We start from the raw sequence: 16,678 nt of genomic DNA, 5'->3' as shown, positions 1-16,678 counted from the left end.
CTTGTGACAATTCTGTTGAAATGTGGATTCTTAACTCTAATTATATTAAAACAATATGAAATGTAAATGGTTGCTTTAGAATTTCTCAGCTTTATTTTCTATCGATTAGGGCAGTTAACTATTGTCAACATATCCAAGAGCTCAGCTGGTTTAAATTTGGGCTGAATATGAATTGGGATACCGTTTCCTTAATAATAAATATATTTGCATGTGAATTTGTCATTGGAAATGATGAGCTGAAAATACTTTTTTTTTTTTCCAGCACAAACAGTGTAAAAGCCTTGATCAGTTCAAAGTAGAGTTTGTTAAAATATTTGTTTTTCCACATGGTAGATCTTTCTTGGATCACAAACGAGGAGTTATTGGGTCTATAAAGAATTTCCTTTGATAGTTATTCAAATATTTGTATCTCAGATACTAACTAGAAATGAGTGCATCTCTTTAAATATTATTTGAAAAAAGGGGAGAACTTGTAAAGTTGGTACATTTTTGGTTCTTAACCATTTTAAGAGGTATTTAGAATTCTGGCTTTACCTGGCTGGCATAGCTCAGTGGATTGAGCGTGGGCTGTGAACCAAAATGTTGCAGGTTCGATTCCCAGTCACGGTACATGCCTGGGTTGCAGGCCATAACCCCCAGCAACCCCACATTGATGTTTCTCTCTCTCTCCCTCCCTTCCCTCTCTAAAAATAAATAAATAAATCTTTAAAAAAAAATTCCAGCTTTAACATTTGTTAGTAGGATCTATCCTTAATTGGTTGGAGGATCGGAGATTTTGTGTGTTGTTTCTGACCTCATCAAGAGTTGTCACAACAGTCCCCTTTTATGATGTATCAGTACACATCACAAAAATACCCTTTAGTTATAGCTGTGTTTCCTTCCTTCCTTCCTTCCTTCGGGAAGGGAGGGAAAAGAGAGGAGAGAAATATCGATGTGAGAGGGAAACATGGATAGGCTGCTTCTCACACCCACCCGATCTGGGGACTGAACCACCACCTAGGCATTTGCACTGACTGGGTCTAACCTGTGACCTTTTTGGTTTACTGGATGCTGCTCCAACGAACTGAGCCACACTGGCCAGGGCCCCCTTAGTTAGATTTTAAAGATACCTGTTAATTTATCTGAAATATGTAAGTGTGGAACAGCATTGACACTGTGTGGAACAAGGAAAACTATTTGGAATGTATATTTTTAATTTTAAAAGTACAAGGCACATTTCTAAACATTGTATAGGAAGTAGTGAAAACTTAGCCAGAGATAGTTTGTACTTTCTCTTTTGAGATCTTCCTATTGAATTCTAAATGTCTCATTTTTTATATGAAGATCAGAAATATGTATTCCTAAGAAGCAGTTGCTGTTCCTATTTTTTATTTCTTTGCTCTGATGGCAAAGGCTATCAGAATTAGTTTTCTAGATTATTCATATTCGCCACTCTCACAACCAAAGGCCAGATCCTTCATTCTGTAATTTAATAATCCAGAAATTTCTGCTTACAAGTTGTAGTCTCATTTTTATTGTGTTTTTTTCAGGAGCTATGTTTCTGAGATTTCTTGACTTAAGTTAAAGTGCTAATTCTTATTGAGATAAGTATTGCAGCAATTTATATTTTTATATAACAGTGCTTGAAATTTTAAAAATTTAGAGCATTAAAAAACTAATTCCATTTGTAAGTTTCTAAATCAGTTATAAGTCAGGGAAATAACTGGTTGAAAGCTTGAGAGCCAATGTTATTTTTAATGCTACTTTAAACAAATGTTAATTTTAATATGTCATGTTAATTTTCTAGCTTATTTTTTTAGTGGAATAATCTACAGAGTACTTATTTGTATTTCAGTTGATAATTCGAAGAATCTAATGAGTCTAGAGGTTTAAATATTTTTAAAAATTTTTAATGATTAATTTTTAGAAACGGAGACAGAAGGGAGAGAGGGAAAAAGAAACATCGATATGTTGTTCCATTTATTTATGCATTTATTAGTTGATTCTTGTATGTGCCCTGACCAGGGATCAAACCTGTAGCCTTGGCATATTGGGATGATGCTCTTACCAACTTAGCTACCTGGCCAGGGCCTTAGAGCCTTAAATATTTTTAGTAATGAAATCTATGGCTGTTTTATGCAGGTTTTTTTCTTAGAAATTGTTTTTTTCATGTAAAATAAGAATTTGATGTTAGAACATTTTGAGCTCTTTTTTTCTAGTTGAATTGGAGAGAAATTTGTCTTCCTTTTTGTTAAAACTTATTTATTGGTGTCACCTTTGGATTGGCAACATAAATTCACTGATTTCATGGTAAAAGTTCTTCCCAAAATTCCCACAACTGTTCATTTTAATTAAAAATTTGCATTTGTGAAAATTTCCTGACAGTTTAGTTTTGAACAAACATTTATAAACAAACATTTTACATCTTGCATGCTGGTTATTTAGTATTGGTATAAGTATTTTTAATTTCTAGAAAATTTCAGTTTATCTATTGGGTGAAACTTTTTTTTAAGATTTTATTTATTTATTTTTAGAGAGGGAAGGGAGGGAGAAAGAGAGAAACGTCAATGTGGGGTTGCTGGGGGTCATGGCCTGCAACCCAGGCATGTACCCTGACTGGGAATCGAACCTGCGACACTTTGGTTCGCAGCCCACGCTCAATCCACTGAGCTACACCAGCCAGGGTGAAACTTCTTATACAAAAACAAAATCAGCTAAAATAATTCGGTTATTTTCAAAAACTTGATGATGGTAATGCATTATGTATGTTAATGATTTTGTATTTTCCCTAATCCAAAGTCAGTGTTTCTAGGTGGTTCTAGGTGGACACATCCTACTTTTATATCTAATGAAGACTATTATGGGAAATTAAAGAGAATATCAATGCAGGGAGAATTGTATGGATAAATACTATGTATAAATATCAGTTTTATTCAATTCCGAATACCATGGTAATTACCCAACCCAAACTTTGAGCATCTTTTCCAAGGAGATGACCAGTAGCTTCTCTCTCTGAAGTGGTTAACTTCAACTGCATTCCCTTAAGGTGTGAAAAAGCTCTATTTTTAGCCAGAATAAAAGAAAGTCAAGAAATGGATTTCTCTCTCCTATCTCCCCCCTTTCAAATGGGATATTTTTGCTTATAAAAAAATATAAGCAGTGAACGGATTTTCTTCTTTCACCAGTAGATCATACACAGATATTAGTAAAACAGATTGCTAACAAGTTGTCCATTGACTATGTTTAGAGATATGTAGAAACAGCTGGTTAAGGCAATGAAAAATAAATTGCAGGCATTTTTTTCTAGGCAGGATATGAGTAGTAAAAACACTGCTTTTTAGCAATAGTACACGTAGGAATATTTTAACACTTCAGAGTAAGTTTTTTCAACATAGCAAGAATAAACATTTCTGTGTAGATATAGGGACTTGATAGACTAATACTTACGGGAGATTAATGAGCTAATGGTGGAGAACTTTAAGTTTCAGTTGTGTAAATTGATGCAAATGGTGATTTTAGATTTTTTCCTATAAACTTAGTATTTTATAGCCTTGACTTTTTATTAGGATTCATAGTTCAATCCCATAATTCTTTTGCTGACTCTTAGTGTTTATCATTTCAGAACCACTCATGAATTCTTGTTTGGTGCTCTTGCTGAACTGGTTGATAATGCAAGGTATGTAGTTTTTGGGCATACAGTCTGTGCTTGAAGACTTTTTGGGTGGTTGTGACCTTTGCTGTGAAGACATGGGAGGAAGGCAAATCTGTAACAGCTATAACTCATTCCTAAGAGGCCTGTTACCCAAAAGACTATTTTTAATAGCACGTTAGTTGATATTTCCACTGTATTTGATTAACTTGAATTCATTCATTGCTTTGTGTTCCAGCATAAAAATAATGAACCTGTAACCTCCAAAGCTACTTTCCCTTGTGTATTACAGCAAGACAATTGTAGTAGAACAGAATTAAGATAGAAATTTAGGAATCAAATTAATGAGACAGATAAGCTCTGGTTTAATTTTGAACCATGAGAAGAATATACCGTCTAATGTCTTTAAAAGTATATCACAGTTCTGTGTCTTCCCAAACTATATATTTTGTTGTCAGATGACTGCAGTTTATCAAAGCATTTTCCATTGTTAGCAGCTGTGCTTGAAAGAAAACATTCTGTAGCACTGTGTTATACTGAGTTCTTGGTGATGGAAGCATGTAAATGTTACTCTTCAAGACTGAAAACTTGAAGTTGGTTCAAAGATAAACAAAAATCTAAGCAAGATTCTGTTTATATTGAAAGTGGTGTTTGTCTTGTTTCTGAATACAAACATAAAATTTTAGACATTGTTTATTGACTAGGTATTGATGACTAAAGAAGAGGGAAAAAGTTGACAAAGTACTTTTTTGTTTTTAAAGATTTTATTTTTAAAGAGAGAGAGGGAGACAGAGAAGAAGAGAAACATCAACATGCAAGAGAAACGTTATTCAGTTTCCTCTGGTGTGCCCCAGTTGGGGACCTGACTTGAAACCCAGACATGTCCTGACTGGGAATCAAACCCCTCAGGTGTTTGGTTTAAGGGGACAATGCCCAATCCACTGAGCCACACCAGTCAAGGCTAGAAATAGTTTTAAATAGATTGCCAGCTATTGAGTTTGCTGATAATTTTCTATGTCTACCTATGTTTATACTGTAAACCTATACTATTGTTACTTTTCACTCGACTATTCATGGGAGTATGAGGTCTATCCAGAAAAAGTCCAGTCATTGTCAATATGAGAACAATTTGCGCAAATCGATGTATTCTGGCAGCCAAGGAGAGTGAACTGGAATGCACATGTGTGAACAATGACGACTTCACTGTATTAGTCAGTGTGGGCAGTAGATGCCTGTTGAGTGAGCATGTGTACTGTGTGGCCATTGCATTCAAAATGACTGAGCAAGTAGAGCAACGAATCTGCATCAAATTTTGCATTAAGCTTGAACATTCCTCCACCAAGTCTATTGGGATGATTTAGAAAGTCACAGCTATGGGCAACTGGTGATTGGCAGCTGAACTTGTGTTTCAGCTAGACTATAATGGGGTACTTCAACTTCCTTTCAGTGTTAGAGAGGATAAGATTGTGGGCTTGTGAGTCAGGCTGCTGACTGTAGTGCATATACCATGAGACTTGATTTTTTCATGAGCTTTGTGGCAGGTTATTGTTTTCCTTTTTTCTCAATCTCTTGGTGAGAAGGAAAAATGGAGAAGTTATTAGAACATTTTGTTATGATTATAATCAAGAGGAACACAGACTTAAGTCAGTTCTTAGCATCTAAAGAGGAATGTTTTTACTTCTAGGCGTTTTCACTATTTAAAAATATATATCTAGGTTCTATGTGTTATGTGGTTATTTTAAATAATTTGGAGCTCCAGAAATTTTAACAGACATACAAGGAAAATTGTATTACCAAGTGTAAAATGTATAGCTTTAATGTATGTAGAATGACTGAATTCCTGAAAATAGACTCAAAATAGTATCCATCCCACTTGAAAACTATGCATAATGTATTGTTGGTATTTCAGATTCTCATTTGGATCTTGATTTTTTTCCCTTTTTGCAGAGATGCTGATGCCACCAGAATAGATATTTATGCAGGTAAGATGGATGTCACTTTTTTCTTCTAACGCCCAGTTCCTTTTAATGCATTCGTTGCAATGCCTAAGAATAAATGAATAGGAAATAACTGGTTTTTGGAGCCTAAGGATATGGCACAGTCACTCTAGGTCTTAGGTAGAAACAGGGTAGCCCTGGTTAGGCATGGATGATGATAGAAACCAAGAATATTGCTGTGAAGAAACTAACACAGGGTGACCAGATCTATAGATCTATTCAAATAGCCATCAGAAGATGTATGGGGATGGTGGAGTACGGTAGTGGGGAGTGCAATACCAATTACCAGTGATTTTACTGGTTGAACTTAGCAGGTGAACAGGTTTGTGGTACCTGTGGCCAAAGAGAGATCTTGTTGGAGTCCAGTTTCTCCTGCAGCCATGGTGAAGAGCAGTCCCAACTTGTAGAGTTGCTGGTGTCCGTTGCATAAAACAGCTGAGTAACTGGGTTGGCACTGAGGTTTGCAGAGGAGATGTTCTAAAACAGGTGTCAGGTAGGAAGGAGGGCTGCTGTGTTTGAAATTTAAAGATATTGAAGAATGTACTGTTTGCTTATTTAATTGGCTCTGTTTGACAGTAAGAGGGAGTGCAACAGTAGAAGAATTCTTAGTCATTATCAGTGGCTTTTTAAATTTTTTTGGAAGTTTGCTTTCTGCTTGTTCAGTGTTTGTACCAGTACTTCTTTTTGGTTGTTTGAATGCTTAAAATCTGGAAGCCAAATAGAGGAAGAAGATAGCTTTTAAATCTAGTTTGGGTACCATGATCTGTTTTTCTGACAAACTACTGAAGTCCTCTAAAATGTTTGAGGTAATGTTTTGAATAGCATTAACTAGCTTCTGAGAAGACTTGAATGTTATGGAAATACACAGTTACCGGATAATTCCTTTTCATCATAGACCCCATTTTGATAAATGGGAATAGGCACACAACTAAGAAGTCATTACTAGAGATTCCAATTTCCTATAATATGAAGAATCTCCCCAGATACAAATTTCTCATGCCTGATACACTTTCGAGTAAAGAAAGTAGTCAGAACAGCTAAAAGTCAGCTATACTGCTTAATTTCCAAAAGCCTTTTGTTTAAAAGGCTCTGCCAGAGTGGTGAAAATAAGACTCCTTTATTTTTAGAAGAAGCTAACAGGAAAAAGGGGCACAGCGGAAGACCATTAGAAGATGGTTACTAAACCCTCAGGCCACGTGGAGGTGCCAGTGTGTATCCTTTAACTTAGTGTACTTTATTGAGGAGTAATTACAGCTATCTCTGAAAGAAGTGGTGGCTATTTTAATCATTGCACAATGGCGGAGCAGAGAATGAGCCCATAATCCAAGTGACGTTGAAGGGACAAATCATCATAACCAAGTCTATTTGGATGATGCTTTTAAAAAAAGATAATCTCTGCTCCCTTCTCTCTCACCTTTGGTAGGTGAATTTCAACAAGAAAATTTAGTCGTGGGCACTGAGAATGCTGCAGAACAGTTAGATTTCAATTTAAATGAACAAAAGGCCAAGTGCCCATTTATTCTGTGCTCAGTGCTACTCCTGTTTAACTTTAGGAGGAGTCCAGAGAGAATGAGATTGGACAGGCAGCACTCTACAGAGGATTAGATAACAATAAGGCAGTTAAGGATTAAATGGTATGATAGAAATGCTAATCACTATAGCATTTTGGAAAAAGACATGATTTACTCTTAAGATTGGGAGTCTTGGCTGAAGTGTCGTTAACTTCATACTTTTCTGTGGGACGAATAAAAGCAACCTCATTTTACAAATAAAATAATATAAGTAATATTTAATATACACATACCTTGCTTTATTGCACCTCACGTTATTGTGACTCAGAGATGTTGCACTTTTTACAAGTTGAAGGCAGGATCCTCTGCTAGCAAGAAGATTATGACTTGCTTTATTGCATTGGTCTGGTAGTGAATCCTGCAATATCTCCAAGGTGTGCCTACAGTATAAAGTTTTGGGGCGGGGGCAGTATTTTCCTGTCTCCCATTTTGAAACTAGATTGATCTTGAACTTGGCAATTTACTTAAATATAATATGTGGTTTCAATTCACCATAAAGTCATGTTTTAGAAGATTGTATTTAAACTTAAGGAGGGTGCCTTGGTGGGTGTGGCTCAGTTGGTTGGAGCGTTGGCCCACCAGCCAAAAGCTTGTGGGTTTGATTCCCGGTCAGGGCACAAGCCTAGGTTGTGGGTTCAGTCTCCAGTTCCTTGTTGGGTAAGTACAAGAGACACCTGATTGACATTTTTCTCCTTCTCTCCCTCCCTTCCCCTCTCTAAAATCAATAAGCATGTCCTCGGTTGAGGATTTAAAAAAATAATAATTAAAAAGATAACCCTAAGAAGGGTGAGAAAGGAACCAGACTGTCAAATTGTAGAGGTGTTCACTTACCCAAAGCATTCCTATTAGATGGGGCCAGACTATAAGGTGCCTGTAGAAGTAGACTGTTTTTACTTCTTGACTTCCTTGGTTAGGGAGTGCCACCCCTCAAAGAAAGATCTCTCCTGTGAGGTGAGGTCAGTGTTTAGTAAATGGAAAATTAGTTGGAGCAAATGTAACTGAAACAAATACTGTTCAAATAGATTGCAAAGTACAGAACTTGGAAGTCATTTCATTACAATCTCTGCTAAGGAAAACAGTATTTTATCTTTTTCTGACTTTTGACTTATAGTTGCATTTTACATCCTTTCATTTCTTTCTTTTTGCTGTCTTTTCAGTGGAGTTGGTGGAGAGATGTGAGGCTAATTTGGAGAAGCCAGACTTGGCCATGTTGGGGGAATCTTAGATGTATAGCCTTCCAAACTGGCTCTGATAATCTTACATAGCTGCTGCCAGGATCTGAAGCACAACTCAAAGAAGACAGTTTGGCTTTGTATGATGAGAGGGGGAGCATACAACCCCCAGCTACTTAGACTCTTCTCTGTCCAGAACCCCTCTTCCCCTTTCATCAAAATCTTTTCCTTGGAGGCTTCAGATATCACTCAATTGACTGATTAAAGTAAATACCAGGTGTTAGGAATGTATCCCTAACTTGTGGAATGTCTGGGGAGATAATTTTGAGCAAGAAACCTTGTAGTTCTTGCTTGAGCTCAGTTATTCTCAGAGTGGTCCATGATGGACATGTGGGAGCATGTTAGAAAAGCAAACTCTCAGGTACCACCTCAGACCTACACAATCAGACTGTCTAGGGTGGGCCCCAGAATCTTTAACAAGCTTTCAGCTAGAGCAAACTTCATTTTGCTGTAGCTGATATTCCTCTTAGTCTCCTTCTCCTTAAATCTTCCTGTTTACCTGATTTACTACAGAGAGTAGCATCCGTTAGACTCTAAGCTCCATGAAGGCAGTGCTCACATCTGCATTGTTCACTGCTGTTATCTTCACGACGGAGTCGGGCACAAAGGGAGTGCTCAGTAAGCATTTATCAAATAAACAAGTGATGGGGATAAGCATTGTAGCTAGGTAAAGATGCCACACTGCCTGTTTACAAAGTTGAAGAAGTCATTGCTATGTTGGCTAGTTCTGTTGGCCCTGAAGTGTTGCACGTGACCATGGATCTGGACACTACCAGCAGCTTACAGGCTCTAGGTCACCATGTGGCTAGGAAGATCCTCTACAGGTGGGTTTCTTAACTTCATAAACCGAATGAAAAATCTTGAAGTCCTTGAACAAGAAAGGAATCTCAGACCCATTGTTTAGTGATGCCTGCAAAGTTCTGTTATAAGAAACAAAAGGACCTAAAAGTAACTTCCTACATAGCGTTCAAGAAATGCCACCAGTGATCCTTGGGGACTTTTCTAATGCACTTGGTTTGAACCAATTTCTAGGTCCCAAAGCAGCGTCTTCGTGTAGTTTATGGCTGAAGGGTATAGCATAATGGCTCTTGGCTAGATTTAGAACATTTTTACCATAATCTGTACCTGACTTAGTTTGAGTCTCCACATGACACTTTACTCCCTCTAGAATGAACTTTGAAACCTTTATGCACTTTTTTTCTTGTACTTGGTCCTGCTTGCTAGATCTCATTTGGATTCTCTAGACTGATGAGGGCACTGCCATTAGGAGAGATTTTCTTATCTGTCAGTAATACTTCCAGGAATGTTCTTGTTCTTTAACTTTCAAGAAGCACTTATTAATGTTTCAGCAAAGTTTACCTTCCCGAACACTGAGTGGTACTCGAATATCTGTGGTTTATAGTACTTCTGAAATAGTATTTTAAATTACATTAAATAGTCCATTTAACAGAAGGTGGCCATGACTCACTTGAATCTTTAGCATGAGAGGAGGACATAGAACATTTTAAACAGATTCCTCAGCTTAAATAGTAGTATAAAGTTGGTGAACTGCAGCTTAGGGGGGACAAAAATTCTTCAGTTAGGAACTAGGCTTCAAAGCAGCCCTGGGTGTGTTCCTGTAGTACCTTACATAGACCTCCCTTTTAATAGAAGTGCTCTTCTGATTCCAAGGCCTCTGCTGTCTCTCTTTTGCCTACCTAGTCCTCATCATTGGGTCAAAAGGCACCTTGGAAACTGCAGTATGGGCCTTGCCCTATTTGGGAATCTTCTCCAGTGTTCATGGCATGACCCAGACTACTCTGAGTAACCACTTGGCACTGCAAAAGACAGCTGCTAAAAGAAGAGTGTCTTCTACTCGCTGGAATGGCAGTCACAGTCTGTTGTGCTCCTTCCTGTTGGCAGAGAAGCTCTGCCATGGCTGCTCTGTAACTTACCCTCAAAGGATTATTCCTTCTTGCAGTCAAGCTTACCCAGCTGGGAACCAGGCAGCTTTCACTATACCCCCCTGTGCCATCTTAATCCTCCATAGAGGAGCCGTTTCAAGGACCCATAGCCATCTGGAGATTCAGTGGTGAATACAGATAGCCCAGAAACTGCAGTCTGAGGGGGACAGTCACATAGAGACTTAATAATTTGAATTATAGATAGCAGCTGCAACCCACCACTATGCACATAGTATGTCTGGCTTGATCATTTTGTCTGAACTTAATCCAGAAAGGAAATTCCTTGTTGCATTTGAGAAGGTATAGCATGCAGTGGTGGGAGTACTTCAGTGACTTGGGGTTCACAGTAGAAAGTAGAGGTGGATGTAATCAAGGTGGAGACAGGCAGAGGGATGGTTGAGGTATGTGTGAAATACATGTCTATTCAGTGGTCCTAGGTGCTGAGCCAGGTATTCCTTGTCCTCCATATATAGTCTCTCAAGCTTTTTCATGAACTAGAAATTATTGGAGAAGCTTTGGGAATTTCCATCTCCAAGGGCCCTGATGTTTAACTCACACTAGTTAGGTCTGTTACAAGGAGAAGCTAGGTTTACCTCACCTTTGTGGACTAACCTTCACATTGATCCACCTTCTGATCATACCCATGTTGCTGCTCTCTGGAGGGTAAACCACATAGTAATGGCAGGGTTTTCTTTTACAGAAAGGCGAGAGGATCTTCGAGGAGGATTTATGCTTTGTTTTTTGGATGATGGAGCAGGGATGGATTCAAGTAAGTGATTGCTTATTTTGGGGAGGATGTACCATAAACATTTTTATAAACTACTTACTGTATTAACTTCTTTTTTTGTTGCCTCACTTTTGTGACTTGATCTACCCAGAGAGAGAAGAGTCTGTTGCAATATCTCAGGCTTAATCCCACTAATGGATATGCTGGATCTTGTCTTAGCATGGGAGATAGCTTCTGAATGGTAGCCTGAATCAGTCAGATTGCCTGTCTTTTGACATATGTATCAGCTTTTACAACATTCTCGAGCCAAAACTATAGGACCCCCTCTCCTAGCCTCAAGCCTTATTACTTTGTTTGGGTAACAGAACATGGTCATAGTCATGGCTAAACTTAAACTGCCAGGCTAGTCAGGGTTTATGTCCAGTTGCCTCATGGTTGCGAATTTCCTTGTGCAGGGGTTTTCACTAGACACACAGCCCTGCTTTGGTCAGCAAGGCTCAGACCTTCAATTTTTGAGGAGCCTGAGAAAGAAATGCAAACTTTTCACACTCTCCTATGCCTGTCACTTTAGGCGATGCTGCCAGTGTGATCCAGTTTGGGAAGTCAGCCAAACGAACGCCTGAGTCCACCCAGATTGGGCAGTATGGGAATGGGTTAAAATCGTAAGTATACTAGAAGCCTGTCACAGGACTCAAAACAAAATCAAGTGACACTCTCCTGTTTCTGTCCCATGAAAACTTTCCTCTTCCTTGTCTCTATCACTGTAACTCTGGAGCAGAAGGCAAGTTTAAAAGGAGTAGTTGGGGATGGACTATTGTTCAGCCTAGTGTACTTCACGGATTGAAAAGTATGAATGTCCACAACTAGTTGAGGTGGGAGAAGCTTTTCTCTTGGCACTGTGATCTGGTACAGCACCTCTCCTCCTGTTGCAAATTGCTATTTTACTGCATGGTGAGGTATTGAGTGATAGTTTTGTGGGGTTGATATGTACCTGATAGTGAGGAGGTTGCTTCATGGCATAGCAGTGTACCCTGATCATCTGCCACATATAACATTTTATGCTAGGTACTGAGATCCAGGGTGAGTCAAAGAGACCCAAACCCTCCCCTCTTGGAGAGCATGGTCTCCACTCTCATACCCTGCTAGTTCCTATAGCAGGGACCTACCTAATGTCTTTAAATCCTTGGGACTTCTTTCTCAGCCCTTGGCTCCCACTTGTTCTGTGTTTGGAATGTGTTCTGGTTTTGACTGAAGCCCCAAGAGGAAGGTTTCTATTTCTGAAATGCTCACTTCCAGCTGTACATACCTTCAAATGGAATAAGATTTAGTGGAGTTGGAGTTTGCACAAACGGAATTCTAGTTCACGTTTCCAATTTTGCTGTGGAAACGTGTTATTTTGTTTGTTAGAGTGTGGTGGTCAACAGCATTAGTTGTCCCTCACACGGAGCCTGCTCTGAAAGAAAGTGCTTCCTAAGACATCCGGGACCTGGTTCCTGGGCTTTTCGATTTGTCTCTCAGGGCAGGAACCAAATGGTAATAATAGGCACTTACCATATGCCAGGCACTATGCTAAAAACTTTACTTGAATGATTTTGTTTAATCTTCCCTGTGGTCCTCTGAGTGGTAAGTACTTTTATTCTCATTTTCAGATGAGGAAATTGAGGTTTATAGGGATGAAGTGATTTGCCCCAAAATATAAAAATGTCCAAGTGTAGAGCAGAGATATGAACCAGGGCTTTCTGAAGGCAAAGTCAGAGCTGTTCGTTTCATTTAAGTCGGAGAAACTAAAGTTCAAATCTCACCTCAGCCTCTTAATTACTTCTTTGAGCCTCAGCTTCCTGTTCTATAAATTGAAATTATGATACATACTGGGTAGGTTAAAGATCAAATGCTATCATTGCTGTGAGAGCACTAGCCAGGTTCTAGCCTCTGTGGGGTTTTTTTGTTGTTGTTTTTTTAAAGATTTTATTTATTTACTTTTAGAGAGAGGGGAAGGGAGTGATGAGAGAGAGAAACATGCAAGAAATACATTAATAGGTTGCCTCTCACATGCCCCCAACTGGGGACCTGGCCTGCAACCCAGACATGTGTCCTGACTGGGAATCAAACTAATGACCATTCACTTCACAGGCTGGTGCTCAGTCCACTGAGCCATACCAGCCAGGGCTAGCCTCTTTTTAAATTTCTCTCTTTTTTTGATCTTCCCACATCAGATTTCTTACCTAAATCACTGGGTCTCAGGTAGGGCCTAGGAATCTGTTTTTCATAGGTTCTGTAGGCAATTCTGGTGTGGGCTAGGTAAGTCCCCAACAGCTAAGGTCCTCCAGAGTCATTGTGGTGTAAGAAACACTGCCTTGATTGCAGGCCAACTTTCTCCTATCTGTCTTATCAGTTCTCTGGCCTCAGGTAAACCATTTGATCTCTCTGAATATCTATTTTCTAATCTAGAAAACAGGATTCTCATCTCTGGCATTCTCTCTTACAGAGTAAGTTTTAGCAGCAAATAAAATGTGACTGAAAAGGCTTAGAAAACTGGGAAGGAAAGTGTACAGAAGTTGAAGGTGTTGTCATTTCCATATTTTTAGTAGAACAACTTTCATAAAGGACCCATTGAGATGGAGCCATCTGGTGTTCAGAGTGAATTTATTTGGAAACCATTTCAGAAGTTCAAAAAGAGTTTTAGGAGGAAGTGATTTGTGGTAAGAATAGGGCTGAGAAGCAGGGAAGCCAGCAGAAAGGTGGTACTTCAGGGTTGTAGGCTATTCAGCCTTCAAGGTCATATTCAAAGACAGTGGGAAGAAAGAGGCACAAATTGAGAGTTTTTGCCAAATTTAGGCAAGGACAAGCTTTGCAGAAGACAAGATAATGTGCTTTATGTTGCCATCCAAAAGCTTTAGGGAAGGAGGACTGTGAAACTGTCAAGGGAAGGAGCATTGCCAGAATCTTGGGAACTAGAAGAGGAGAAATAGAACTTGGCAGCCCCCAGGGTGTCTCTGGATAGTGTCCTGGGAGTTTTCCTGAGCATTTGGGAAAATGAGACATGGCAATCGTTTGTGTATTTGGCACACCAGTCTGGTTTATATTTGTACATAGATGAGAGTAATAAGACTTCTTATTGCCATCACCTCCCTAGGGGTGTTATGAGGACTAATGAGATAATAGCCATAAAGCCTCACATGCTGCTCAGAAGAAAGGAGCTAAACAGCTCCATTGTTCAGTGGGTAGTCCTCCCACTGGTGCTCTTGCTTCTGCCGGGCAACTGTTCCATGTTGTCTGGAAAGGTCTGCCCTGACCTGTTCCTTGGATGAACCAGACAGAGGAAGGAAGCAGTTGATTCCATTCAGACTTTTGCCTTGTGGAAGTGAGCCTCTAGGCACATTTCCCGGAACCACTTGCATCCAAAAGCAGGGACCTGCCTGTGTCATAATGAGCTTGAGGTGGCAAAACAATTCTGAGACAGAAGATGGCTGTAGTTATAAGACCTGAGACAATTATATGCCTCTTCAAAAACTGATCAAGAATTATATTTTGTACAGTTAGCCCCCATTTTGGCTGAGGCCTGAGACTGTACTGTTTTTTTTTTGTTTTGTTTTTTTGGTTTTTTGAGGACTTGTGAGCATAGATAGTGGGCTGTTTCCTTGACAGTGCTGCCATTTGATGCGTGGATGGGAGGGGGTTTATATTAATGAAGGAAGGACAGGATGGGAACTGGTTGTGGTTAGCATGGAAGATGAGGTATTAAAGGTGTCAGTTACCAGAGTGAAATCTGATGGTGGCACAGTCAGAGGGTATATATAGCAGCCCTTGTATGGCTGGGATAAACCTGGAGCATGGGCAGCTGGGTTACTTGTTGTGGCAATAGCCGGAGTGTGGGGCTGATGATTGGCAGTGAATGTGCCCTAGAAGGGTGTTGGGAGATCCCTGAGTGGTGAGTAAGCGTGGTTGAGAAGGTTTGAACGAAAGACTGAGGCCAGGGGAAGGGCAGAGGAGGAGTGTCAGATGGAAGGAGAGGGGATGAGGGCTGTGGAACTTAGCTCAGGGTCCTGGGACCTTAGGGAGACCTTTAGGGAGCCCTCCAGAGGCACTTCAGTAATGTCCAGAGGGTAGATTTGCTCCTTTTTCAGATGAGCTTTTGAATCACTTGGAGAATAACCCATTTCTGCTTCTTTTCAGAGGTTCAATGCGCATTGGGAAGGATTTTATCCTTTTCACCAAGAAGGAAGACACCATGACCTGCCTCTTCCTGTCTCGTACCTTTCATGAGGAGGAAGGCATTGATGAAGTAGGTCTTATCCTCGTGGTCTGAGTTGCCGTTCCATATTTCCTGGGTCTGCCCAGGCTGTTTTTCATAGGTCATTTGCAAATCCTGGGTTCATTGGGGTTGCAAGATTGCAGCCATGCCCCTGTTAAGTGGGTTAGCTGGTTAGATGAATTGGTTGAGCGGTTAAGGCAGATAATCTTAGTGTGAAGTAAAATCTCAAAGCTTTGGGCAGTCAAGTGGCAGGAACCAAGATTTGGATTTACAGCTCCCCTAGATCTATAGCTTGATTTAATCTCTTAGGGTGTCACTATTAGAGAGTTGTTTTTTCAAGGCAGGCATTTGGGGCTTCTGTCACTATGGGTGGAAACTACAGCTGGCAATAATAACAGGAATAGCACTGTCTTTCCCATATGATGGTGATTTTGTGGAATGCGCTACGAGTGCATTTTCTATGTCAGAAGCTACAAGTCAGATACCCACAGGGACTGGGTAGGTAGGAAAACTGGTGAGTATATGGAAAAGAGCAGTGTAAGATTTTTGCTAAATGACAGCTGACACTCAGCCCTGGGTGATTATTGTTAATGCTGGAAGGAAGGCCTAATGAATCTATAATATTCTGATGCCAGATATCTGCAGAGCTGGTCTGCTGAGGCCTTTGCCTCCTCATGGGGGGTGGGAGTGGATCACAGAAGGCCTTGGTCTGTCTGGTCTCAGACTAGACTCATCTCCTTTCATATGTGAGAAATGGAGGCTAGAGCTTGAGAGAAGGGGCTGAGAGGGTCTGCAGAGAGAATTCTATGGCCATCACATCAGCAGAGTGGTGAAATCAGTTACAAGTTTTCAATTTTTTTTGGTTACCTGTGATTAAATTTGTACTAGTCCTGTTTAGATATGAGCCTAAATCATAGCAAATTAGTTCATGTTGGGAATAAAAGGTTATTTTTTTCTACCATCTTCACCTAGCAAGCCAGTGAGTTAAGTTTGCCTTTTTGGTGAGTGTTAGTTCATTCAGAATAAGGAGAGTGCTGCAGCTGGGAAAATAGGCTCCTGGGAAAAGGTGGGGCAGGAGAATTTAGCGTAGGCTGGGGTTTTCAGGAATGTTTCCTTACAGACTGAGGGTGGCCGGAGGAGGGTGTTTAAGTAACTATAAATAGGCTGTTGGGGTTGTGGGAAGGGACTTGGCAGAGAGGCCGCTTGAAGAAAGATGGTGGCCTCTAAGGAGCAGGGAAGGCCAGGTCAGGCTTGACCTCAGGGCCTTGGTGAGTATATGAGACTTTATTAAAAGCAGCTGTTACAGAGAATTTAAACAAGGGTATGGT

The 16,678-nt window shown here is 39.9% G+C and overlaps 1 protein-coding gene across 3 annotated transcripts in view; it reads left to right on the top strand.

Annotated features, from left to right (window-relative positions):
- Positions 1-16,678, top strand: part of MORC2 (MORC family CW-type zinc finger 2) — a 39,965-nt gene that overhangs the window by 5,003 nt on the left and 18,284 nt on the right. For all 3 annotated transcript variants that reach the window (XM_028527259.2, XM_028527257.2, XM_028527260.2), the window contains exons 2-6: positions 3,602-3,655; positions 5,576-5,610; positions 11,072-11,140; positions 11,670-11,760; positions 15,272-15,380. In XM_028527259.2, coding sequence (XP_028383060.1) covers positions 3,602-3,655; positions 5,576-5,610; positions 11,072-11,140; positions 11,670-11,760; positions 15,272-15,380 — 358 coding nt within the window. The remainder of the gene's footprint in view (positions 1-3,601; positions 3,656-5,575; positions 5,611-11,071; positions 11,141-11,669; positions 11,761-15,271; positions 15,381-16,678) is intronic.

The sequence above is a fragment of the Phyllostomus discolor genome, chromosome 13, assembly GCF_004126475.2.
Source record: "Phyllostomus discolor isolate MPI-MPIP mPhyDis1 chromosome 13, mPhyDis1.pri.v3, whole genome shotgun sequence".
NCBI lineage: Eukaryota > Metazoa > Chordata > Mammalia > Chiroptera > Phyllostomidae > Phyllostomus > Phyllostomus discolor.
Note: the sequence above shows the minus strand (reverse complement) of the source record. Positions and strands in the feature narration are given on the sequence as shown.